The sequence below is a fragment of the Mytilus trossulus genome, chromosome 7 (assembly GCF_036588685.1).
Source record: "Mytilus trossulus isolate FHL-02 chromosome 7, PNRI_Mtr1.1.1.hap1, whole genome shotgun sequence".
Taxonomy (NCBI): domain Eukaryota; kingdom Metazoa; phylum Mollusca; class Bivalvia; order Mytilida; family Mytilidae; genus Mytilus; species Mytilus trossulus.
This window is the reverse complement of record NC_086379.1, coordinates 81,083,797-81,109,787: the sequence shown is the minus strand read 5'-3', so window position 1 is coordinate 81,109,787 and position 25,991 is coordinate 81,083,797. Positions and strand designations below refer to the sequence as shown.

At 32.0% G+C, this 25,991-nt stretch overlaps 1 protein-coding gene across 1 annotated transcript in view; it reads right to left on the bottom strand.

The window, feature by feature from the left end:
- The window catches only part of LOC134725962 (ubiquitin carboxyl-terminal hydrolase 39-like), a 33,156-nt gene extending 7,387 nt beyond the window's left edge, over positions 1–25,769 (bottom strand). The window contains exons 1-13 of the mRNA XM_063590295.1: positions 25,086–25,769; positions 23,611–23,674; positions 23,096–23,190; positions 22,483–22,619; positions 21,984–22,080; positions 18,637–18,692; positions 16,626–16,851; positions 15,507–15,652; positions 14,124–14,169; positions 12,918–13,141; positions 12,047–12,108; positions 5,146–5,287; positions 4,436–4,522 (exon numbers count right to left, since the gene is read on the bottom strand). Coding sequence (XP_063446365.1) covers positions 4,436–4,522; positions 5,146–5,287; positions 12,047–12,108; positions 12,918–13,141; positions 14,124–14,169; positions 15,507–15,652; positions 16,626–16,851; positions 18,637–18,692; positions 21,984–22,080; positions 22,483–22,619; positions 23,096–23,190; positions 23,611–23,674; positions 25,086–25,725 — 2,022 coding nt within the window. The 5' untranslated portion in view covers positions 25,726–25,769. The remainder of the gene's footprint in view (positions 1–4,435; positions 4,523–5,145; positions 5,288–12,046; positions 12,109–12,917; positions 13,142–14,123; positions 14,170–15,506; positions 15,653–16,625; positions 16,852–18,636; positions 18,693–21,983; positions 22,081–22,482; positions 22,620–23,095; positions 23,191–23,610; positions 23,675–25,085) is intronic.
- Positions 25,770–25,991: the final 222 nt, after the last annotated feature.

The window sequence follows — 25,991 nt, the reverse complement described above, 5'->3', positions numbered from 1 at the left end:
CAAGGGAGAGCCGACAATTGAGTTCCTGAAATTATCATCCCAAACGGGAATCGAACCAGGAACCTTTGTGTTAGTAGTCCGATGCACTGATGCACTAACCACTACACCACGGCTCTCATGACTATACTAACACATTTTAGTCAAACAGATGTCCATCTTGTCATTTAGCTGCATACCACAATTTTAAATGTTTCTTGATTTATAAACCAATGTTTATATGAGAGAGATATTTTCTCAATCACTACTCTCTAAAACCCTACATCTTTCATATATTTATAAAATTGGGACAAACAGAAATCATACAAAAGTAAGCTTCTTATTATATTGATTTATTGATACACTTATTTTCAAAACAAACATATTTCGAGAAGAATTTCCCAGTTTCATTTCCTATTCAATTCAAAATAAAACTTTTCATTAGTTTAAATTATATATTAGAGCCTGCTGGAAAGCTATTCAAAAAAAGAAATGAATCTAATTATAAACCTTTAACAAAAAATTCTCAACCTATATGAAAATCACCTGACCATAAATTTAAAAAGGTCCTGTCAGCTAATGAATAAATGTAGCATTAAATTACTCAATAAACTGCATCTAATATTCTATATAATCAATCCTGAACTATTAAAGATCCAGTTTCCACGTAAAATGTTTAGTTTAAACGATTTATAGAATTACAAGTAAATGAATAAACTGAATCAATACCTAGTGTTTTAATTATAAAAATTCATGACTGGATACCAAATCAATTTCCCGCTTACAAAACGATTACATTTGATTGTCACTTAGTGCTCATGGAGAGCTCTCAAAGTCTGATGAATTTTCGTGGCTAAGTTATTTAACAATTATATTCTACAATCTGGTATCTAACAAGGAGCAATAGACATGTAATAAAAAAGTCCACTTATTGTATTGAGAACTTCAAAAGTAACACAGAGGTGTGTATCAGTAAATTATTATTTATCTATATACATAAATGTTAATGTAATGTTTGAAACACTTTCCACAATTTTGATTATGTTTTTTGGGAACTCTCCAGTAACAGATTTGATAAAAATTGAGACGACTTGTGCATAATTCGTAATTTCCCAAAAGTATATTTTTTAACAAATTTGTTCAAAAAAATAAACAAAAATTGGGACATTGTTACAAATGCTGTATCCCCATCCCCACTAGTTAATAAGCCCTACATGCCCAAGAACCCTAAGTGGGCATGGTAGGATTCTGCACCATTTGTCTTAATAATAACAAATTTAACTTATTCATCTATGTACTATTACTTTCATTAAAATCACAGGTGGACGACTTTAATTAGGTAAAAATGTCAGGTCAATTTAATACAGGTGAATCAAAATTAAAAGCGCAAATGTCCCATCGTTTTACAGGTAAAAAAGCGCAAACGTCCTGTGCCCCAAGAACCATAGCAGTCTCCTCTTTGAACTATACTGGTGTTTTTACAAGATATTTATTCAAACAAAAGGTAATACATATATCATGCTAACAGAAACAAGACTAATATTGGGTCTTGACCTCCTCCTTTACCAGCAATTAATTTTATTTAAACTATCTGCAAACAACTGTATACAGCAAATGTGAAAATCTAACAGACTACCACTAAACATTATCAATCTAGTCAACCAAATATGAAATACATTTCCATAGAAGTCAAGAAAAGATTAATGAATATTTGTGTACAAAGAGTGTTGTAAAATTTAAAACTTTTGTCAAACAGGAAATAGCTGCACAACAGATCTCCAATTTGCTTTACGTACTTACAACTCAACTTTGTCAGACTGCAAACACCATATGAAATGTTTCTCCTTTATAGAAGAGAAGACAGTTCCAACATAGTACACACTTTTTTCCTCTCTAGAATCCATGAAAGCTTCATCAAAAAAATTTCTACCAAATGTGTTTTGGACAGATTTAGTCAAGCTGTTACTAGACCTGTAGTTATTGACACAGGTTAAAAATAAAAAATTATCAACTTGCTTTAAGAAGCCTATATTATTATCAAGTTGAATAATTATAACAATTTTTTATCTGTTTTACTTCAAAGTTCTATTTATGTTAATGCCAACCCACACAATCAGAATTTTAATTTCAAAGAGTGCATTCTGCAAATTGATATCAGAGTAGAAATATGCAAAATCAAAAATCAACATTTTACAGCAATTACGCCTACATGGAGACCATTGAAGATTTCATTTAAATGGATTTTTCTTAGGTCTTGTATTCATGATATATTTTTTTACAATTTCTGTTGGTCTTGATCAGATGAGATCTTCATCTGACAAATGCTAATTTTTACCCCCAATAATTTGGGTCAGGTTAAATAAGGTACATATTATACACATGCTTACCTGAATATCCATGTTAAACTTTGTTGATTGTTTACCATGGTGAAAATTGGTTAACATCTTCTTAAGGGGGTTCGCGGGTCTAAATCATTTATATAGGTTTTCTCTATATTTTTCTATAAAGAAACTTTATCTTATCGTTAATAGAAAAATAAAATAAAAAAATGGGGTCACCGTTCATTTGCGCTCACAATCTGCCTTCGAAAGAAACATAAAAGTGGGTTTTTTCTGTTGAACTAATAGGAGAAATAAAGGTAATATCGAAATAAAAAAAGAAATTTATTAAAGAAATCGCTCAAATTTTACAATAATTTAGTTTAAGTACAGCATATATCGAAATTATATTAAAAAATATAGGTCACCGATGAGTTAAAAAAGATATTTCAATTTTAAAGCCAAAAAATGGCATTTTTCCACTAAAGGGAGATAATTTGGAACTTTTTCAATAATGTTTACATTTTAAAAGTCATCTGGGGCCAACACGAATTATTTGTTTTGAATGTTTTTGTACCATATGATAAAGTAACAACTACAAAAGGTAATAAATAAAATTTGTAATAAAAAACAAATGTTTAATTTTTTTCTGAAATTTTTATACCCTCGAGCCTCCTTAAAAACATTTTTTAAACTAGATACCCTTGTGATGATCGTGGCCAAGTTTGATAAAATTGGTCTAAGTAGTTTTAGGAGAAAATTTTTATAAAAGATTACAAAAATTTACAAAAAATGTTAAATATTGAATATAAAGGGCAATAACTCTTTAAAGCATGTAAAGGATCTATTAACAATTTTGGTCTTGTTGACTTATTTGTAGATCTTACTTTGCTGAACATGATTTCTGCTTACAGTTAATCTCTATTTGTTATAATATACAAGATATTAAATAGCCAAAAACTGCAAAATGTTCTTAAAATTACCAATTCAAGGGCGATTTGTTTGAAAATTTCAGCACAGATAGATCTTAATCTGATGGACAATTTTACCCATTGTCAGATTTGCTCCTAATGCTTTAGTTTTTTCCTTCTTTTTCTAGAAACCAGAAGTTCGAGGGATGCTAAAAGATGCATCCAATTGTAGTTTACATGTAGAGTGGACCCCAATGAACACATTTATTACAACAGTTGTTAGGTAGTTGTTGGGTACATCAGTCTCAAGAAGGCCATTTGCACCGAAATTTAAAAAAAAGAAGATTTTTCACAATCTTAAACTTTAACTGGACTTGCAACGGGAAATAGTGGTTGCCTTGGCGTATTTTGTTAATAAACACGATCAGTAGTTATATGCCTTTGGATTAACAGTATTTGTCAAGGTTTCAGTTCTCATAACTCCATGTTTCAGACCTGGAAGGTAAGCCCACCCTCCAAAAAACCCAATTTTGTCCGATATCAATTTTTGAAGTTCGTATTTGAGCTAAAAAATGAATATTAAAAGTGAGGAACATGACAATCAATAGTGTCACATAGAGGAAACATGCAAACACTTTGAATTAAATGGCATTATGATGACCTCTAAATGTATGGAGTGCCATAAGTGCCAATTAACGGTGGTCTGGATACAGCCGTAATATGACAGCCCCCTCCATGGCAAGGGTTAATAATTTACCTGAATATTATTTTCTGACAAAAGTATCATCTTAATAATTTACCTGAATATAACTTTTTGACAATAGCATCATCTTTTTAATTTACCTGAATATTATTTTCTGACAAAAGTATTATCAAACAAATTTACCTGAATATAACTTTCTGACAATAGAATCATTTTTATAATTTACCTGAATATTATTTTCTGACAATGGACTCACCTAAATAATTAACTTAAATATTATTTTCTGACAAAAAAATCATCCTTATAATTTACCTGAATATTATTTTCTGACAATGGAGTCATCTTAAAAACTTACCTGAATATAACTTTCTGACAATAGAATCATTTTTATAATTTACCTGAATATTATTTTCTGACAATGGACTCACCTAAATAATTAACTTAAATATTATTTTCTGACAAAAAAATCATCCTTATAATTCACCTGAATATTATTTTCTGACAATGGAGTCATCTTAAAAACTTACCTGAATATAACTTTCTGACAGTGGAATCATCTGTGGTAAAATATCTATTACATGTAAATCCTGCATCTCATACCATTTTCCTGTTCCCTGAAAAATTTAAATTAAATACCAGTAGTAATTATTGTATAAGAATTTTCTATAAGTAACATTTATATAATAATGACTAATTATTATCTCCCCTTCCATGGCGGACAAGATCTAGATAACACATTTTAATCTATTTTTGGAGGTGTCAAAGAATTAACTAAGCTGTATTTGTAAGGACAATTATCTTGTAGAATTGAAAATTTTGGATAATCACCACTTCTAAAGGCCACTATTTTTTGGTTATGCAGAACGAACTGTAAACAGTCCTATTGAACTATTAAAGTAGATTTATGTGAAAAATATTGATGCCTCTGCAGGACTGTTTTAACAGACTGTTTAATAAATCTACAAGATCTTCCTTGGTATTTGATGTATTCCCAAACCTTGCTATCCTCATAAACAAGTGACAGCATTTTGATGGGTGATAAGTTTTGTACAAAACAAGAGTCCTAAGTTTATTCACTGGATAATAATATGGTTATTTTAAATTGTACATCATAAAGTTTTTGTGTTATTCATCATTCCTTCCATCTAAATAAAATGAATATAAATATTTCATATCATGTGATTCTGTGTTAACCAATAGAAATATCTGTTACATGTAAGGTATCTATATTCTTTACCTTGTGTAACACATGCACTCTGTATGATCCCTTTCCTGGTCCTGGCTGACCGTCATGGACTATATTGGCCATCAAATCATATGTCGTACATTTGTGTTTAGCTCTTATTTCTGGGGCTAATAAATCTCCAAAGTCAACATTCCTAAAAACAGAAATTGAAGTATTATTTCTACTTTTAACAGAATATAAAAAAAATGTTTATTTATCGATAACTGTTTTGAAAAACAATCTGTTGGACTTATCAATATTTTGAAGGTTTAACTTATTTCAATTAGATTTCCTGAAATTTTCCATCTTTCTGGTTCAATGTACTTTATCAGTAACAAAAAGAAACACAGATCTTTCCAGCTTTTGATTCAGTTTCAAATGACCAAAATTGAAATAAAGTGAGAAAATATCTTGAAGATGAGACAATAAATTGGTATAAATATAAGATTTTTTAATTGTAACATGAATGCATCTGTCACGGCTGGTAATCTACACACGCAGAACATTTGGTTCGGCAATGAAAACAATGAGAGGATTTCCCGGTTGTGCTTGAGTGGAGCAATTGTCACCTCTTCAAAGGGTATAGACATTTCTAAATCGCAATTTTCTTATTCGACTGATCAAAAACTGATATTGAAAATTGGAGAATGCTTTGCTGTGGTGAATACTTTAACGAAGAGATACATGTATCATTTACTGTTGTACGTGGAGTTGAACTCCTACAAAATCAGTTGCCCCACGAGAATTTGCCTTAGAAAGTGACATTTAGATTTTGAAATGGTTCTATTAACAGACCTTCAAGTTCAAATTTATTTTTTATTCAGTTAATGGGTATGAATGGCGTTTTGGGCGGTGTGGACGCTGTCCGGTGTTGATGGACATCTTAATAAATCTAAAAACCTTGTATTTTCATTTTGTCATGCGTGAGGGGATCGGTTCTGATTGAGGACATCGTGAATGTGTGAGGGGACTTGGAATTATATCTTTATATATAAGCTATCAGTCATTGAAAGTTGCCTTGATATGGTTAGATTGTTCATGAAAAAACAAAGGAGTAGGTCCGGCAAGAACCGATTTTGGCCTCAAATTTCAGGTTCATTTTTTGAAAGATTTTGACCACTTTTTAAACACTTAAAAGTGTCTATTTCATTGGATTCAATTAGTTTATGTGAAATATTTTAACTGATTTAGTCATAAGAAATGATCCGATTCAAGCTCAATTATGAAAAACTACCAAATATGCTGAAAAATGTCACTTTTCAGATGTTTTTTGTGAAAAATGAAAGTGGCCGCATCCGTGTTCATCCACAACCTTTATATATGTTATGTATTATCATCAAATACAACTTACATTTCAATATTAAGGATAAACACGAATGCAGCCACTTTCGTTTTACACGGAAACCATCAAAATTTTAACTAAAATGCTAGAATTGTGGAGATTTCAGTAATTTAGCACGACTTATTGTGCTTCTACCCGATATATGTGCATTGTATTGTAAAAAACAGCCCATACTTTATGTAGCAGAAGCATTCTTCTATCCAATAAATAACTATAAGTTTACATTTTAACAATTTTGTAAAACTGCTATATTTTGGGGCCAAACATGAGTCTGACTGGACCTACTCCTTTGAGTGCATCAATAAAAATTATGAGATAGAATTTTGAATTAACAATAAATCACCAAGTTTTCTTTTTAAGAATAAAAGTCTAACCAATAAATTTCAAATATGTCTCCAAATTCGTGGGTTTGGGCAAATAATCGGTATAGTTTACTGCCACAATTTGATATTAATTAATGTTGTAATTTTCATTGTTATATCAGTATTGTAAATCTAATCCTGAATTTTGTCTATTCTATTCTATTTTTGGAATATTGTATAAGAAATTCATGTGACGTCACTTTGTGCGTTGATGGTATAGCTAACTCGGCTGTGAATTTTTATGTGCTGGTTGAGGTTGTTTTATGTATCCTGTTTTATTGTGTAGCTAGTCACCACTTCGATTTCATCATGTATATCTATTATATTATATAGTCATTTTATAAAACTTCACTGGTTGCAAAATTATGAATTATTCGAAATAACAAAGATTTTCTTATTCCAGGCAGAAACCCTAGCCGTATTAGGCACAACTTTTGGGAACTTTTGGTCCTCTATGTACTTGTCTTGGCTTTCGAACTTTTTTCTTCTGAGCGTCACTGGTAAGCCTTGTGTGGACGAAAGACGCATCTGACATATAAGTTTTTTTAACCTGGTACCTTTTGTTAGCTATAATTGGTGTGTTTCTCTGTCCTACATGTTCTCTCATTTATTTGTATTGTAGTCCTGTCATGTAAGGTTGTCTTTAAATGATATGTTTACCATTGCCTTAGAAGCGGGAGGTTTGACATGTCACAAAACCAGGTTCATGCCACCATTTTTTCTTAAAATGTCCTGTGCCAAGTGTGTGTGTTAAAGTTTAATGTTAACTTGTGTTTCTGTTGTGTCATAGTTTTCCTCTTATATTTGATGTGTTTTCCTCAGGTTTAGTTTGTAGTCCGAATTTTGTTTTTCTAAATCAATTTATGAATTTCGAACAGCGGTTTACTGTTGTTGCCTTTATTGGAGACATATTTGCAATTTATTGGTTAGACTGTTTATTCATATACAGAAAACTTTGTGATGTATTGTATAAATATAGATTCTTACATTGATACCAGTGGATTATTGGATTTATCCAATCGAGATAGTTAAATTATCAATTTTAAAGTCCGAGCCGCCTCAGCGAGGACTTTAAAATTTATAATTTAACTATCTCGATTGGATAAATCCGATAATCCACGAGTAACTATGTAAGAATCTGTTTCTCTAATGATTGAAAAATACATTTCCTTTTTTTTTGTTAACCGAAACTCCCCTTCGAGTGCCTTTCACATTGCACGAAGTTGTCAATTTCATTAACACCTGTTAGCATGTTTTGATTCATTCAGTAAGCGTAAAAGGTCATGACCCTTAAAATCATCCAATGATCTTTTGAGATCACCAGCAACCACACGTTGATTAAATTTTTTTATACAATGGGTTCAAAAAGGGATAAATTTCCATAGAATTAGAGAAATCAGAATATTCAAACAAATATCAAAATTTGTGTTTTAGCAATCCATTTTTTTTAAAATACGCAATATAAGGAGAGTTAACTCGTTTCGTAAAAAATATATACTGGGCTGATGGGCTATATGAAATTTTTCATCTTTTATTTGTACCTAGAAACAAATCGTTGACATATTTTTTATTGTTCGTAAAACATATCTTCCCACAATGTATTTCAAAATTCTGTTTCATTAATTTTGTTTATGCACACAAATGTGTTTTTTCATGAACAATCTGACCCCATTTTGGCAACTTTCAAAGACTCATAGTTTGGAAATAATATTATGATTTCAAGTCCCCTCACGCATTCACGATGTCCGAAGTCAGAACCGATCCCCTCACGCATGACATAATAAAAATCAAAGCGCTGTAAGCACTGTAGGCAGTTAACCAAAAACCAAGGCAAACATAATTATGAAAACTGTGGCAATGTTGCTTCAACTTTTTTTTAAAGATTTAAAAGAACAAACATTAAACATTCATATATAATTGTACATTTATCAGTAAGGCAAACAATTTATATTTTATCAAGGTTTTCAATAGCAACGCACATGACCAGGAATGGTCATGAGTCTTTCATGAGTCAGCAGTGGTACAAATTTGCAATCATTGCAGTTCTTCTAGTTGATCGTAATTGTTCATATTAGTTGACTGTTAGTAGTTCAAGTTGACTTTAGTACGAGCTTGTAAAAGTATGAATGGACTTGCTTCCCTGGAAAGAAAACTGAGTTTGTGTTGTACAGTACAAAAGTTATGAGACACAAATCAGACAAATGTTTACTACTACAGGAATCAATGGTGAGGTCTGACTGACCTGTCCATAGTAAATGTAAATAACTCCCACCATCACCCCAAGTCCATGATGTCTAAGTTTGGAATAAAATGACAGGTGTTAGGGTCTAGCAAAATGATATGCATATGTGTCTCCTTTGAGATTCACCTTGTATGTCATTCAATCTTTTTTTGAAATGACAAACAGGAATGAATATGGTTTAGGTGTTGGTATCTCAATCTTTTACAAGTTCTCAAAACACACACAAGAGTTTGTGGGGTGACCCTAGGGACTACCCCTATATTTCATTTGATTTTTTATATTGTCCTATACATGAATATATATGGTTTATGGGTGGGGATCTCGACCGTTATCAAGAATTCAAACAGGAGGGGGTGGGGGACCCCAGTGACTTCCCCTATATTTCATTTGATTTGTTATATTGTCCAATACATGAATATATATGGTTGAGGGGTGGTGATCTCATCTGTTTCTAAGTTATCAAACAGGAGTGGGTAGGGTGACCCTAAGGACTCTCCCTATATTTCATTTGATTAGTTCTCATACATGAATATATTTGGTTTAATTTAAAGGTGGTGATCTCGACTGTTTCCAATTTCTCAATCAGGTGACTGCAGGGACTCCCCCTATATTTCAATTAATTTTGAGTTGGGGATCCCAACTGTTTCAAAATTTCTTAAACATGAGGGGTAGGGTGACCACAGGGACTTCCCCTTTATTTCATTTTATTTGTTATATAGTCTTAGGCAGCAACCATTTTATTTTCGGGGGGGGGGATTTTTTTGTTTTCAGTTTTGGGAGAAAAAAATAATTTGTTTCTGATCCTGAGAAAAAAAAAATGATTTGTTTCACCCTCAGCTGCCGCTATATGTAACGCTAAAATTGAAAGAAAAAAATGTTTTCGACTTGTTGCCAAAAATTGCCGAAGGCGAAAAAAACAGTTTGTCCAGAAAAAAAATCCAAGGTTTTAGGGTGGGGATCTTGACCGTTATTAATTTTTGGTCATTTTGGTCTCTTCTGGATAGTTGTCTCATTGGCAATCATACCACATCTTTTTTTTTATATAAGAAACTTCCAGCTATTTTAACTCGCCTATCAAAATTGAGAAGAAAAAAATACCCCTAGAAATTGCAGTAATATGTTTAACTTGAAAAGTATTTAACATGCATTACCAACATTTATCACTGATAAAAAAAAATTATACTGTTACCAGGAACATATATATTGTTAGATAAACTGTTCCCAGCTGTCACATTGCATTGGATTTTGACATTAACATTGGTGTACAAAATATTTTCTGCTTTTTCTTTCTTTTACATATATCTTTTGGTTTTCAATTCTAATGTTTATATTTTTACCATGCATAGATGTATTTTGTCACCTATCTGGATAGCCAAAACCCGGGATTACCCTTATCCGCTTATGGGATCGGATCCGATATTGTAATCTCGCGGCAGCCATTTTGTTTTCAATGTTGTTTTTGACAGACAGTGAGATACGATTTTACTCGGATTTACACATTATTTATCGGAGATTTTCTGTATAAAGCTAGCGGTTGGACAAATTGAACATCGCTGTCATGAATAGTAATGATGAAAATAAGTTTGAGATCGTTTATTAGGAAACTTTGGATAAAATGTTTTCAAAGTTATTTTTTTCTTTCCTTTCAAGGACCGTCGGGCATGTCGGGCGTAGCTAGTAACTAAGTAGAAAGTCTGACTGCAAAAGTGGAAGGTCGCAGAACTCGGCCAACTGCTAATTTGAAACCCTGCATCCAAATTGAAAAAATACGAAAATTTCGTCTTCTAATTCAAATTGCCGCCAACATCATGATCAGTTGAACTACTGACGTATATATACGTAGTTGACTACGTATTGATGACAAACTATATTCCTACGACTTTTGCAATTTGGGAAATCTTAACTACTTGTCTTTGGAGATTTTCGGCGATTAAATATTTCATACATTTGTTCTTTGACATCTTAGCCAAAAGCTCGGGGGATAATAAACTACATAATGATTCCTAATGTGCTCTACTTCCTATGTGCAACTTCAAAACTTTTGGGAAAATCGACGATTATTTAAGTTTTTTCTGGTCATATCTTTTGTAATCAAAATAACAATGGCACGCATTTCAGCATTTATTGGGTAGCGCACAAATCCAGGGTGCTGGCATAAGGCAGCTTAACTGCCTAAAAACGAGGTTTTTAAATTTAATAAGATGTTGATCAACACCAGACAGCGTACACGCCGCCCAAATCGACATTCATACCCATTGATCGAATAAAAAGTAAATTTAAACTTTATGGTCTGTAATTAGAACCATTTCAAAACTAAAATGTCACTTTATTAGGCAAAATCTCGTGCGGCAACTGATTTTGTAGGAGTTTAACTCCACATACAACAGTAAATGATACATGTATCTCCTCGTTCAAATATTCACCACAGTATAGCATTCTCCAATTTTCAATATTTTGATCAGTCGAATAAGAAAATTGTGATTTAGAAATGTCTATACCCTTTGAAGCGGTGATAATTGCTCCACTCAAGCACAACCAGAAAATCCTCTAATAGTTTCCATTGCTGAACCAAATGTTCTGCGTGTGTAGATTACCAGCCGTGTCTGTTGTCAAAAATATTTGTTTTCATTCGACTCTTGAAATTCAGAATATCAGCAAACAGGAACTTGAAGTCTGATAGATCCTCAAAATGTTACAAATCATCAATGACAAGCTGTATTACAATATCTAAACTTGGCTTATTTTCACCCTCCAAAAGGTAATATGCACGTAAACATATTATGCACAAAAACTTGCAAATGAAACTTGAGACCTACCCATTGGCCATTCTATTGGAGTTTTGCATTTAGGAACACACATAAAGAAATACAGACAAAATGAAAATTATAGAGCTCTAACATTGAGGGTGTTTATATAATTATGTAACATTTTCTAAATAATATATCAAATAACACACATTATACTTACTTTATAGGAAAATTAACAATAGTAGGGTTCTTCTCGGTAATAAAATAATTCTTTGCAAATCTCTGAAAAACAAAACAAACAATTATAGCTTTCAGTAAATCTAGTTCTAAACAAAACCGAACAAAGAAGACAAAGTTAAATATTCTTTTGCCTCCCTCCTTATATATCATAAAGGTAAACTTTATCAAATTTGCAAGTAAGTTACATCATTGTGTTGTGGTCACTTTTGAGATCTTCTCTTCCATTTTTGCTTGCATACTTTGTCTAATTGCTATTTTGTGTGTTTTTGTTGAAACAGTTATTTGTTTAAATAGTGATTAAGATTACATTACAATGTTGACTGCTGTACTCCAATTTTTGACATTTTAGTAACTTTTTACCTTTTATGTCTATTTGTTTTACTCACACATTGTTGTCAATATGATGATATTTTGTCATACAAGTGAGAGGTTTTTCTGCAAAAAGAAATTCCTGTACCAAGTCATGAATATGACAGGTGTTTTCCATTTGTTAGATGTGTTTGAGCCGTTTTGCATATCTTTTGGAGTTTGATATTTTTGTCAATTAACTTTTTACCAAGCTAGTTACGTAGATCTTGTAGTGAGATATGACATTTTGCCCTAAGTGTAAGGCCTCACTGTGACTTTGAGATGAGGAACAGCAATAGAAGCCATGCGCCTTTGCTTTTATTTTTTCAAGTGCATTTACTGATTTTGTGTTGTGACACATATCCTGTCTTTTGCATTAACATACAAATTTAATTCATTACAACATACAACAATGGTATATACAGATTCATCTAATCAAACATATTAATTACTCAACATAATGCAATTACTATCCAATAACATCCATAAATATTTTAGCTTACTTTAATATATATAATAATGTATGGGGGTAACTGTGTGATTTCAAAACGTTTCATTGTGGAATCTTTGTATGTTTTATATTCTTTCTCGTTGACCCCGTTGAACTTTGAAAGCAGCACAGAGAAAGGAATCTGTGGTATAATGTTTTCTCTCATTTCATCAGGATACAGAGGGGGTGGAGGCAAGTCACATGTTAAATATAACCAGGGCATTTCATCCATTCTCACTGAAATAAGAAAGAATTATATCAATATAAAGCAAATATCGATATTCATAACATTGCTGTCTTAGTAAATAGACCACTTTCAAGTTATGTTCTTCACTAGAAAATTTTGTCAATTAGGCACGACTTTATGACATCATTTACTAAATAGAGGGGATCGCCTGCATCCCTGCTGTATTTAGGTTCATCAAGCATCTTTGTGATCTTCATTATGCAGGATAAACTAGAAATAATGTTTGTTGTGTAGCTACTTAATCACAATTCCCTAATGACAACAATACATATTGGTTTTTCGTTCATTTTTTTACATAAATAAGGCAGTTAGTTTTCTCGTTTGAATTGTTTTACATTGTCTTATCTGGGCCTTTTATAGCTGACTATGTGGTATGGGCTTTGCTCAATGTTGAAGGCCTTACGGTGGCAGGAGCCTTAATTCAGAACTCGTTGTTTGGTTGCTGTCTACCACATAGGTTTTGTGTCTATTGTCTTAAGTGAAAACTGTCTGACAGGCAAAGGACCTTGCAAGGTACGCACATACCAATATATTTATTCTATTACTCATAATAAGAGAGAAATTAACATTTCAAAAAATCTTAACTTTTTTTTCAAGTAGTCGCTAAACCATGAGATTGAGGTTAAGGACAATGGATATGTGACAGACAGAAACTTTGTAACATAAGACATATATATATACAAAGTATAAAGCATCCAGGTCTGCTTCTTCCTAAAATATAAAGCTTTTAAGAAGTTAGCTTACCATGCTGGATCACTATCCCTATGTTGAGCTTTCTGCGACAAAAGAAGTAGACTCAACAAAAATGAAAATGTATAAAAACTTTTTAGGGATATTTTGGGGTTGAAAATTCTTGCATGTTTGACATTAAATTAAGACTGTTATTGCTTTTCAAAGTAAGTTTGACATTAAATTAAGACTGTTATTGCTTTTCAAAGTACAATCACAAAATCATTCATATAAACTCCATACCTTTATACTCTTCTTGCTCCATAAGTTTGTCTTTTTCTTCATCACTCTGACAATTTAAAACAAACAGATATATAAATCCAACATAATTGTAGATAACTCTATATCTATATATTAAGCAACTAGTTGAAATAATGATTCTGTAGATGAACAATTAAATCAAATTTATATTTTTGCTAAAAAAAAATTACAAGTATAAATTTTTGATAAAAAAAAAATAACTATGGATTAACCTGAATATTTATAATAACATTTTATATATTTCAACAAAAATATCAATATTAATTTTCAAAAAATCTTATCTATAAAACTGATACAGAATTCTACTTAAGTCTGCATTTTGTAACAACCCCAATTCATTGAAGCGATTCTGTCCAAATACATGAAACACACATTAAAAATCTCCCTTCTTAATATAATGTAATGCCATACCCAAAACAAGAATGTGTCCAAAGTACAAGGATGCCCCACTTGCACTATCCTTTTCCATGTTCCATGGACCGTGAAATTGGGTAATAATCTTATTTGGCATTAAAATAAGAAAGATTATATTATAGGGAACATGTGTACTAAGTTTCAAGTTGATTGGACTTCAATTTTATCAAAAACTACCTTGACCAAAAACTTTAACCTGAAATTCCCACTTTTATTTTCTATGTTCAGTGGACCGTGAAATTGGGGTCAAAAGTCTAATTTGGCTTTAAAATTAGAAATATCATATCATAAGTAACAAGTGTATTAAGTTTCAAGTTGATTGGACTTCAGCTTCATCAAAAAATACCTTGACCAAAAACTTTAACCTAAAATTCCCACTTTCATTTTCTATGTTCAGTGGACCGTGAAATTGGGGTCAAAAGTCTAATTTGGCTTTCAAATTAGAAAGATCATATCATAAGCAACAAGTGTACTAAGTTTCAAGTTGATTGGATTTCAGCTTCATCAAAAACTACCTTGACCAAAATCTTTAACCTGAACGGACGAACGGACGCACAGAAGGACGCAAAGACAATGAACGAACGAACGGAGCCACAGACCAGAAAACATAATGCCCCTCTACTATCGTAGGTGGGGCATAAAAACATATGCATGTGTTTTAATAATAGACTGGCAGGTTTGTTTGAATTGTTTATTTTGAGTTGGTTAGATTTTTTTTATATTGATTTTGCCAGCTTTTCTGAAAGATAAAATCTTTTTCATAAAAAGATACATTCAAGGAGCTTTATACTTTAACAAACATGCCATATGATCATTTTAATACTTGCTTTCAAAAATATTCAATTACTATTTTTGTCATTATAAAATCGAATTACAAGGGCCAGTTTAGCACTTATCTTTTTAACTCTAATTTATATATACATGTATATAAACTACTAGATCTGTACTTACCAATTCTACAGGTAATACTTTTCTTGTATATACCTTCATTATGCCCCTGAAAGTTTTGTTAATAATACTACTTGACAATTTTCGGGTTCCATTTAAAGCTCCATGTCCAGCATTTAAAAACCATGATAAAAAGTCTATTGCATCTCCTGAAAGTAGTTAAGGATCAAAAACATGACAAAAGGTTTGTTGCATTTCATGAAAGTAGTAAGAGATATAAATAAATTTTAAAAAAACATGACAAAAGCATATTGCATCTCCTGAAAGAAGTTACAGATAAAAACCATGACAAAAAGTCTATTGCATCTCATGAAAGTAGTTAAAGATAAAAACCTTGAAAAAAGTCTATTGCATCTACTGAAAGCAGTTGAAGATAAATTCCATTACAAAGGCTATTGTATATCCTGAAAGAAGTTACAGATAAAAACCATGACAAAAAGTCTATTGCATCTCCTGAAAGCAGTTAAAGATAAATTCCATTACAAAGTCTATTGTATCTCCTGAAAGAAGTTACAGATAAAAACCATGACAAAAAGTCTATTGCATCTACTGAAAGCAGTTGAAGATAAATTCCATTACAAAGTCTATTGTATCTCCTGAAAGTAGTTACAGATAAAAACCATGACAAAAAGTCTATTGCATCTCCTGAAAGAAGTTACAGATAAAAACCGTGACAAAAAAGTCTATTGTATCTCCTGAAAGTAGTTACAGATGAAAACCATGACAAAAAGTCTATTGCATCTCCTGAAAGAAGTTAAAGATAAAAACCGTGACAAAAAGTCTATTGCATCTCCTGAAAGAAGTTACAGATAAAAACTGTGACAAAAAGTCTATTGCATCTCCTGAAAGAAGTTACAGATAAAAACCGTGACAAAAAGTCTATTGTATCTCCTGAAAGAAGTTACAGATAAAAACCGTGACATAAAGTCTATTGCATCTACTGAAAGTTGTTTCAAATAATTTAATATCAAGAATTCAGATTTTCTAGTTCAACTGTTTTATAATAAAAGGGAATGTATATCTGCTAAAAATGATAATTGATTAAATTATACTTTGTAATACAATTTAAAAATACAAAGATTCTTTTAACTATGGACATTTTGATCAAGACTAAATATGTACCTTGCTTTGTAATTTGTAATTTCTTTTTACTACACAGTACAACTGCTTGTAACATTTCATGTGGGCTGACATGGGCTTTGAAGTTACGTGGATTCCATAACTTCCGTAACAATTCTCCAAATCTCTGAGTAAGAAGGCACATTTGATCACCTGGTGGACGTTTTATTACACTGTAATTAGATTCTTGTAAGAAATAGTCCCTTAAAGGTGTTACATGAGACAATGCCTGAAAGAAAGAAGTTGATAAGAAAATTAAGAAAATGGATTAAAGACTCAAATGGCTTATCAATTTTATGCTTGGTACCATTACCTGTACTAGTATTTGCAATGTCTTGATAAGTGTCAATTTAAATAGTGTAAAAAAAAAACTACTGAATTCTAAAAATTAGTCAAACTAAAGAAAACTTGTTTTTTTAGGAGAGAATAACGTACAAATATTATCCAAATAGATACACATAAATAGTTGCAATTAAGAACATGCTAGAAAGATTGAATGCTCTGGGTCGAAATCTGCAAGAGGGATTTCCCAAAATGGGTACCTCTATCAAAATTATTTCAACTATTCTAGATAGTATTGATGCTTTAATAAGGTTGAGAACAGGAGTGGATAACACTTAAAAGAGATCCATCACCAAGTATGTTGCAAGATGTAAAAAATTATCAAAAATTATCAAAATATGTACACAAAGTACAAAGTTTTTAGAAATTCTTAAAATTTTGGATTACATAAAACTGAACCCAACTTGTGGGCTTAAATTATTTTTGATCTTATATTCTACAAACAATAATGTGTCCAAAGTTCACGGATGCCCCACTAGCACTATCATTTTCCATGTTCAATGGACCGTGAAATTGGGTAAAAAATCTAATTTGGCATTAAAATTAGAATGATCATATCATAGGGAACATGTGTACTAAGTTTCAAGTTGATTGGACTTCAACTTCATCAAAAACTACCTTGACCAAAAACTTTAACCTGAAGCAGGAGGAATGGACAGACGGAAAGACAGACGAACAAACAGACAGACACGAAGGCCAGAAAACATAATGCCCCTCTTCTATCATAGGTGGGGTATAAAAAAACAACAATTGAAACCATAATGAAATCTAGTACCCAATAAATAATAATTCTGTAACATTTAAGTTAGGTGCCAGGTACCAGTTTTGGTGTACCAAAACAAGTGTCCCACGCAGAAATTTTGTTATAGTTAAGTATTGAGGTATATAACTGCATCATGTGGACTGAAAAAATAAATGAATGTAAATTCTAGGCTATTGTACTACACAAGTAAGTAGTTGTATACACAGAGTGGGGATTTCCTTCACATATAGGTCCAATCAAAATTGTGGTCTCCTCACTTGATGGCATCCAATCAAAGTGGGAGAAATATTCATTTTTTTGTAAACAAAAATATCTTGAGATTTTGATGGTAAGGATAGGTTAGGACAAGGCTCTAATTCACTAAATATCCTTTATCTCTTGCATTTTGCCTAAAATTCTTGTCGACTTTTAGCAGGATTCTGCAGGTGAGCATTAAATTGGTATCAGAGCATCACATTTTTTGCCTTATTTGCAATGCATTTATAAATTTTAAAATCTCCATGCTGGAAAGACACCCACATTTAAAGGTTTTCTATATATTTACATAAGCACACACACATCTTAGTTCCTTGAAACCATACATTTTATTTGTATATAAGCTTGAATGAATTTTCAAGAAAATAAAATCATAAATCCATGAAATTCTAAAGATTTATTGTAAAATAACTGGTTTCTGCCACCTTAGCATTACATTTTCAGTACATAAGGGTAAATAACTCTGAGTATTAAACAAATGATGCCCATTAGAGTTATCTTTCATTACATTTTACAATGTTCCTAAATCAAACAATTCTATTGTGAAAGATAAGATACCATCAATCATTTCAATGATATAGATTCTGGATCAATTCAAAATATTTATATCTTTGGTTGTCGGTCACTTTCAATGAACAAGATTAATCATCTTACCTGTAGAACCACATTACAATAATCATTGGCTTTAATGTTGTTTAATCCAACAATACCTGAAACAAACAATAAAGTGTTAAGAAATAGAATCCTGGAACATAATTCTTTTAAATCATGTAAGCATAACTATATTTTTACTGAGTTTGTCTATTCATCTTCAACTCTAAAAAGTCTTCTTCCTTTACACTTTTTTGACTGCATAATTTATTTCGATCAATCAGAAGCTTAATATTTTCTTACCAATAGAGTGAAATTAAAACGTTCATCTGAATTTTACAGAGTTATCCCCCTGTAGTGTGTAGTACAATCATATAAATATATATTTATATGCTTTCAGAATATATAAGCTTCCCTACTAAGAATATTTCCATTCTCAATTTTATACATGTTTACATTTAAAACCCCTTGTATCCAAAATATCAATATCAGTTCTTAATGAGTCAAAAATACTATCTATATGTTTGGTTGTACAAGCCTACTTAAATGACAACTTAAAGGAGGATTTGTGACACGATCTTGACATATTGAGCCAATTCAAAAGGAAATTAACTTTTCCTATTACATTATTTCACGTTCAGTGAATAAGCAGGAAATACTTATTATTATTTTTTAAATATGACCTGGAAAAGTTTTAGAATAATGACCTATTCATAAGTGTTGTTCCGATGATCGGAATAAGTCGGAAATCAGTTGGTTGGGCCTGGCGATGTCGATATTCGATTGGGATTTTGTTTAATCGATTGTCGTTAAAGTTTCCGGACTTTTAGCTTATCAACATCCCGTCTGTTTACGGTTTGCTTTTTATATGCGCAGTCAAACAATATTAACAAAAAATATCAGTCGATGACAGTAACAGTGTTCCCGCCTGCCCTAAATAGAAGGGCACCCCGCCCTTGGTGCCCTTACCCCCGCCCTTCTGCCCTCCAAAGCCAAAGAATGCCCCCCCTCTGCCTTTTCAAAAGATACATTTTACAAATTTCATGCCTTCTGGCGTTTCCGGTAAAATTGTTACCTGATTGTGTAACACTAATTACTGACAATAGGATTAAGTTAAATACCTAATGCCTTTGGCAGTTTAACACCTCTGCTAATGATTGTTGACTGCTAATTAGTGGATTTAAGATAATTGAACAAACAAATACTAGATATTTAATACAGAATGAAAATGCTGACATGTTAGCCATTTGTAATGTTTACGTATCATAGCATATGTACACATAAAAAATAAATTTTTAAAGAAAATTTAAAACAATTTAAAAGGCATACTAGGTTTTGACTAAGTTGGTAGATTGGTAAAAACGTTTTGTTTTATAACCACGAGTATGAAATTTAATAAAAGAAGAACCAAAGAAATTTGTATTTGAACATAACAAGATTGCACCACTTCCTGTTTTATTTCTTGTATTATAATCCTCCTTACATAGGAGCACTTAACAAATGCTTTTATTTTTTAACCATAAGAGTTTATACCTACTGTAATATATGCAATGTATTATTGCATCATTATAATATAATCATCTCTTGTATCACCTGTTATATTTATAAAACTCCCTACTTAGGAGCACTTTGGTGTGCACTTCTTAGTACTTTTTTGTAACAATTTAAATGATTACAAGTTAGGTAACTTTCAATAACACAAATTTTAATGTAAATAATTTAATTACATAACAAATTCAATTTTGTTTAGCTCCATCTTTCAGAACTATTTGTTTATTTTTATAGACTTGTATAATTAAGTTATATAAATTATAAAATAAAAATAAAAGATTTTTCTAAGGATTTTTTTCCTGATCAAAATGCACAGTTTGCATAAATTTACATCAATTAAAATGATATGCTTTGTGTCATGGTATGATAATTTGATAATAAAAAAATCTTACTGGAACCAACACTTGGAACACATTAATTTCTGAATAAGGTTAAAATACAAGTAATGTTCTGCAGCTGAGCCTAGCAATAAATAATACATATATTCAAGGTTATTTTAAATACACTGCCAAACAGTGCCCTTACAATTTGGGTTATTGCGCTAAAGTGCCCTTTCAGACAAGTAGCACCCTTCTGCCCTGAGATTCAAGCTGGAACACTGAGTAACAATGTCAAACATCCCATAATTAAAAAATTAACCACTTTCCTTCTTTATAAACGTGACAAAAGCATTTGCAGATTGATGGAATGTTATTTAACATAAATAACTTTGTATGAAATACTTTCTTTCATTTACGGTACTTGCCCTTGTTACTTGAGAGCGGTACAAATCATTCTGATTTTAGACAAAATAATTTAGTTGCTTCATTAGAACATGTTGCAAATTGCCTTTTAGTTATGTTTTATCCATTTGTAGCATCAAAAACGTCATATTCCTTTCCAAATTGCTTGCCAAACATCGTTTATTTTTGTAAATTTTCCGAATTTGTCCGCCATTTATAAAAAAATAAGAATCACTAATCAGATACGGTTCAACTATGTAATAATTCCGCATTCTTGCAATTATAAGTTCAGACGCACGAATGACACACTTGACAGAAATTAATGATCACAAAAGTGAAAAAAAAGCGTTCTACACGAATTAACAGACATTGGTTTAATACCTTTTGTTTACTGTATGTATTATAATGCAAATGCATTGTTTTATTTTTTTGTCTTAATTTTAAATTTCTTAAAGTTAAAAACTTTATATATCTTTTCCTAATTAGAAGCATTCAAATGTCCATACAGCTATGTTATTGAAATTGTTTTGTGAGTTACACCATTAATGTTAGTGTCACTGTTGGTAATTAATGTTGTAATTATGAGATAAAATATGTTCAATATGAATCTTAATTCTTATTAATTCATTGTTTTAACTGCTTAATAGATTATTATCAAAGGTACCAGGACTAATATTTAGTACACCAGTATATATGAAAAGGAAACAAAAGATCAAATATGAATATATAAACTCTGCAATGATATGGAATGTACACATTAGACATGTACATTGAGACTAAATGCATGATTTTCTTTGAAAAAAACGGCAAGGTATTATGATCCGATTATAACTGATAGTGGGTTGGTTGCTGTCAACCGATTGTAATAGATAATCGGTTAGTAATTTCAACCGATTATCCAACACTACTATTCATTAGCAAACATCAGTGGCGGATCCAGAAATTTTCATAAGTGGGGGCCCACTGACTGACCTAAGAGGGGGCCCACTCCAGTCACGCTCCAGTGATTCCCGATATAAGCAACAAAATTTTTCCTGAAAAAGGGGGGGCCCTGGCTCTTAATCCGCCTCTAAACATACTAACCATAAAATAATAAAAAATGTATAACAATATGAAGATGAGATAATTGATACATGCCTGGTAAATATGTGGTCTTGTCATAAGCTATAGACAGCTTACTGTTGTTATCCATCTGTTGGATCTGCTCTGGTGTGAACGTTGGATTCAACACATACTGTCAAGATATATCATCAATAAAACATCATCATATAAAACAGCCTTTACAATGAAATGATAGTTCTCAATACATACCATCAATAAAACATTATCATAGAAAACAGTGACCAAAGCCTTAACAATGAAATGATAGTTCTCTATACACAAACAAAATCAAATGGTTACTTGTTTCTCATTTGTTTGTATTCCTTCTAATCTAACAGATTTCATTAATTTCTGAAGTGGGAATCTCATGATCCAGAAAATTATTTAATTTGATTAAAACTGAGTTTGGAGTCAGAATTTTATTTACCACTTGAAAAAGGGGATATTCAAATTTCCATCCGAAAGGGTGTGTCTTTGTGTGCTTCAATTTATTATTGGCTGAGTTACTGCCCACCTATCATAATGATATACATACAATGATATCTTCTAGTGATGAATCAATGATTTGATAGTTATCTGGTAGACAATAGAACTTCTGTGTTTGTAAGTTAAGATACACATGATGACTCTCCAACACACTGTGTGTATAGGCATGGGACATTTTTCCACGACCTGAAATGAAAAACATAAAGATAGGAAATAATTTCTCACAAACTCATCACCAGTTTAATAGCAATGTTCTTAGTGCTTATGAATATTATATCTTTAACCTTTTTGTCCTTAAGGGAATATGGTGAAGATAGTGGACCTTTGAACCTTTAAATGTCCTCCTTTGCAAGTTGACAATGACTTTTACTCTAGTTAGGGTTTTATTGCCAAAGGTTACAGAATCTTTAAATAAATTTCCCTTGTGGCCATATCAGAATTTACATTATACCAGTTATAAATTTGCAATCCAAAGTAGACTTGACTTTTTACTAAACTATATATTCTGGAAAATGATAATAAATGAGTCCACTCTACTACAGACTACAGTGCAAGATCTGAAAATAGCAATTTAAATCTCATATGCCAATAATAAAGGTTATTTATACTTTTACAGTAGTAATATTATGAATTTACGAAAAATAATAATGTGTTAAACTTACCTTGGAAATATTTCCCGCATACTAAGCATGCATACACATTGATGTGGGACAAGGACACAGAACATAACTTCTCAAAGTCAAAATCAAGAACAGATCTAAAAACAGAAAATGTATAAAATATTATTCTGGAAAATTGCAAACCAAAGATATAATTCTTTCATCTTACATTTTAACCCATCATATAAATTTCTTTACAATTTAATTCTGCAAAATTATATCAATACTTCATAAACAATTATGCTGAGGTTGTCTTTCAACTCATCTCCAGAATAAAACAAGTCACATAAAAATCCAACACAGAACTTGAAAAGTATACCTGTTGTCCAACAGTCGGCTTATAATAATTACATTGCAACTCTTAACTGACATAACCTTTAACTGAATTAAAATCAGCAAAATGATAAATTTTGTATAGATTTTTTTATTTACCTGAAGATTCTAATCCATGTTTTTTTTTCTTGCCACTTCTAGAAATAACTTGTTGTTCAGGAACGTAGAATTATTTTTTCTCTTACCTATTAATAGTATCCAAATAAGGACATATTCTGCTTCTGTCAACTTTAGGGTCCTGTACTGCCGCTACAATATATATGTTTATCATAATTATCTATCTATAAACATATGTGAAATGTACACCAAACCTAGGTTTAGCATTAATTTGCCAAATTAATTAATCATGTTTTAATTAAATTACAATTACTAATTACATCAATATTTTAATGTAATTCTGACACACTTCACCAAAATCTTTTGCTACCTACCAATCCTAAATACCAATATTCAGAGTTGTTTTATGTCTTTAAACAAAGTTTTGCAAATATCTACTTACTTTTAATTTTGTATTCCATAACCATTTAATGTAAATGTGTATGTGCTAATAAATATTGTCAGTTGTCTATTTTTTCTTACTATTCAATTAAAAATTTACTAGCATACATGAAGGACATTGGACTAGTGGGTAATAGTGACTGGTAATTATTCACATTGCAATTCATCAAAATTAAAATTACTAAGGGTCAGAGCTCACAAGCAGGGTGGGTCAAGTATATATATGGAAGTGTTTAACGACCTTGACTGGCCTTTCAGCCCTCGCACGGTCGGCTCGGTGCCCGAAGGCGTTTGGTGAGCTTTAAATGATTTGATGCCATGGGTCAGGAACAAGTAGTGGAGGTAGCAATATGTAGGCCGCCATCTTGGTTTTGGTGATTTATTTTTCTTTGTTTACTATTTTGATGTTTTTCTTCACTAACGGCTGCTTTCAGGGCCAGTTTGGTCAGCTTGGCAGCCCGCTAGCCTCGATGAAGGAGTACTGGTAGATGATCTCGGACGTAGTTCAGAAGATGACAGGAAGCGTTATCAGGACCAAGGCCGTGAGGCAGTGAAATGAAGGTCGTATCACCCAACAGCCTAGGATACAGCCCTCGGACGTTAATCGGCATGACACTCCCCATAATAGACAATGGTTTTGGAGGCATGTTAACGCGGGTACGCCAACTACTACGTCTCTCTGTACGGCATGGATTGGTTTCTGTCATCTTAAGTAGTAAGTCGTTGAACATCTAACTGTAAACCCTCATTGAAGATAGCGGGTAAAGGAGAGCTGACCCAGCACGTCCGTTCAGCTGTAAGGACTGAGACGTGACTGGATGCGATTGAATGATTGGGTGGGTCAAGTAACCGTAAACAGACAATTTATTGGGAGCCTTAGGAGGGGGTCTCATTGGGGGGGTTCCGATCCCAGATCCCGCTTTCTGTTTTGTCAGATTCCTGTATCCTTGTTACGCTATATACATAAGCAATTCTCATGTTTTTGTCATTTCCTGTTTTCACGACACAATAATTTGACTTTCAGGCGTCACGCTCACAACAAATTGGCAATCCCCATCACGCTAAGACCCCAATGAGACCCACTTAGGAGGATGTTATGAAACACCTTAAAATATAGATATCATTTTTAAAGTTTTACCGATAAAAGACCTTTTTAATATACCTATTTCCTCCTCTTCTTCTTCAATCTTCACAGTTGTCTTTTTACTTGTACTTTTTATTGGCGACTGCTTTTTATCTGATGATTTGGATTCTGTCCCCTTTCCTTTTTTCACTTTCTCTTTCTCCTTCTTTTCACTCTTTTTATCATATTTTACTGATTTTTCAGTAATGGTTAGATCTCTCTTAACTTCCTTTCTTGACTTTTCACTGCCTACTGCTTTATCAGGACTTATTCCACTTTTAGCTACTGCTTTATCGGGACTTATTCCACTTTTAGCAACATCTGAGGGGTCTTCGCTTTTTTTTGGTTGGTTTACATCAGACTGCTTTCTATCATCTAAAATTTGCTTGTTTTTTTGTTGACTAGGAGATTTTTCAACCTTAGACGACGAATCTGTTAGTTTCTGGTCACTGACAACTGTCACCTGGCTGGCAATACGTGATCCCAATTTTTGTGTAGGCTCTTGTTGTGCTTTTGAATGCTCTTCGACAGATGAATCGAGTTTTGGCTTTTTATTTTTTTTAAGAATTGATTTCATGGGGTTGTCGTCGTCCTCTTGGACAGTTTCTGGTACACGAGTACGCTTTAATATTGCTCTTGATGAACTTTTTAATTTCGTGCTCAGTTCGTTCGCCGCCATGCCGATATGTGGATGTGAAGTACGTCATTTGTATAATTTTGATAATAAATAAACCAATTCCGGAATTTATGAACCGGATTTTGCCTTGTATTCGCGATAAAGTGTCAAAATAACTAAATATGGTTAACTGTTTACTTATTGTTAAGAAAACATCAAATACGAATTACAGTTAAATTTGTAAAAAAAAGAACAAAGTGGAACAAAATATATATTCAAAATGAAAACATAACTTCTCCGACAAGAGCTCTAAAATTATACACCGCTGT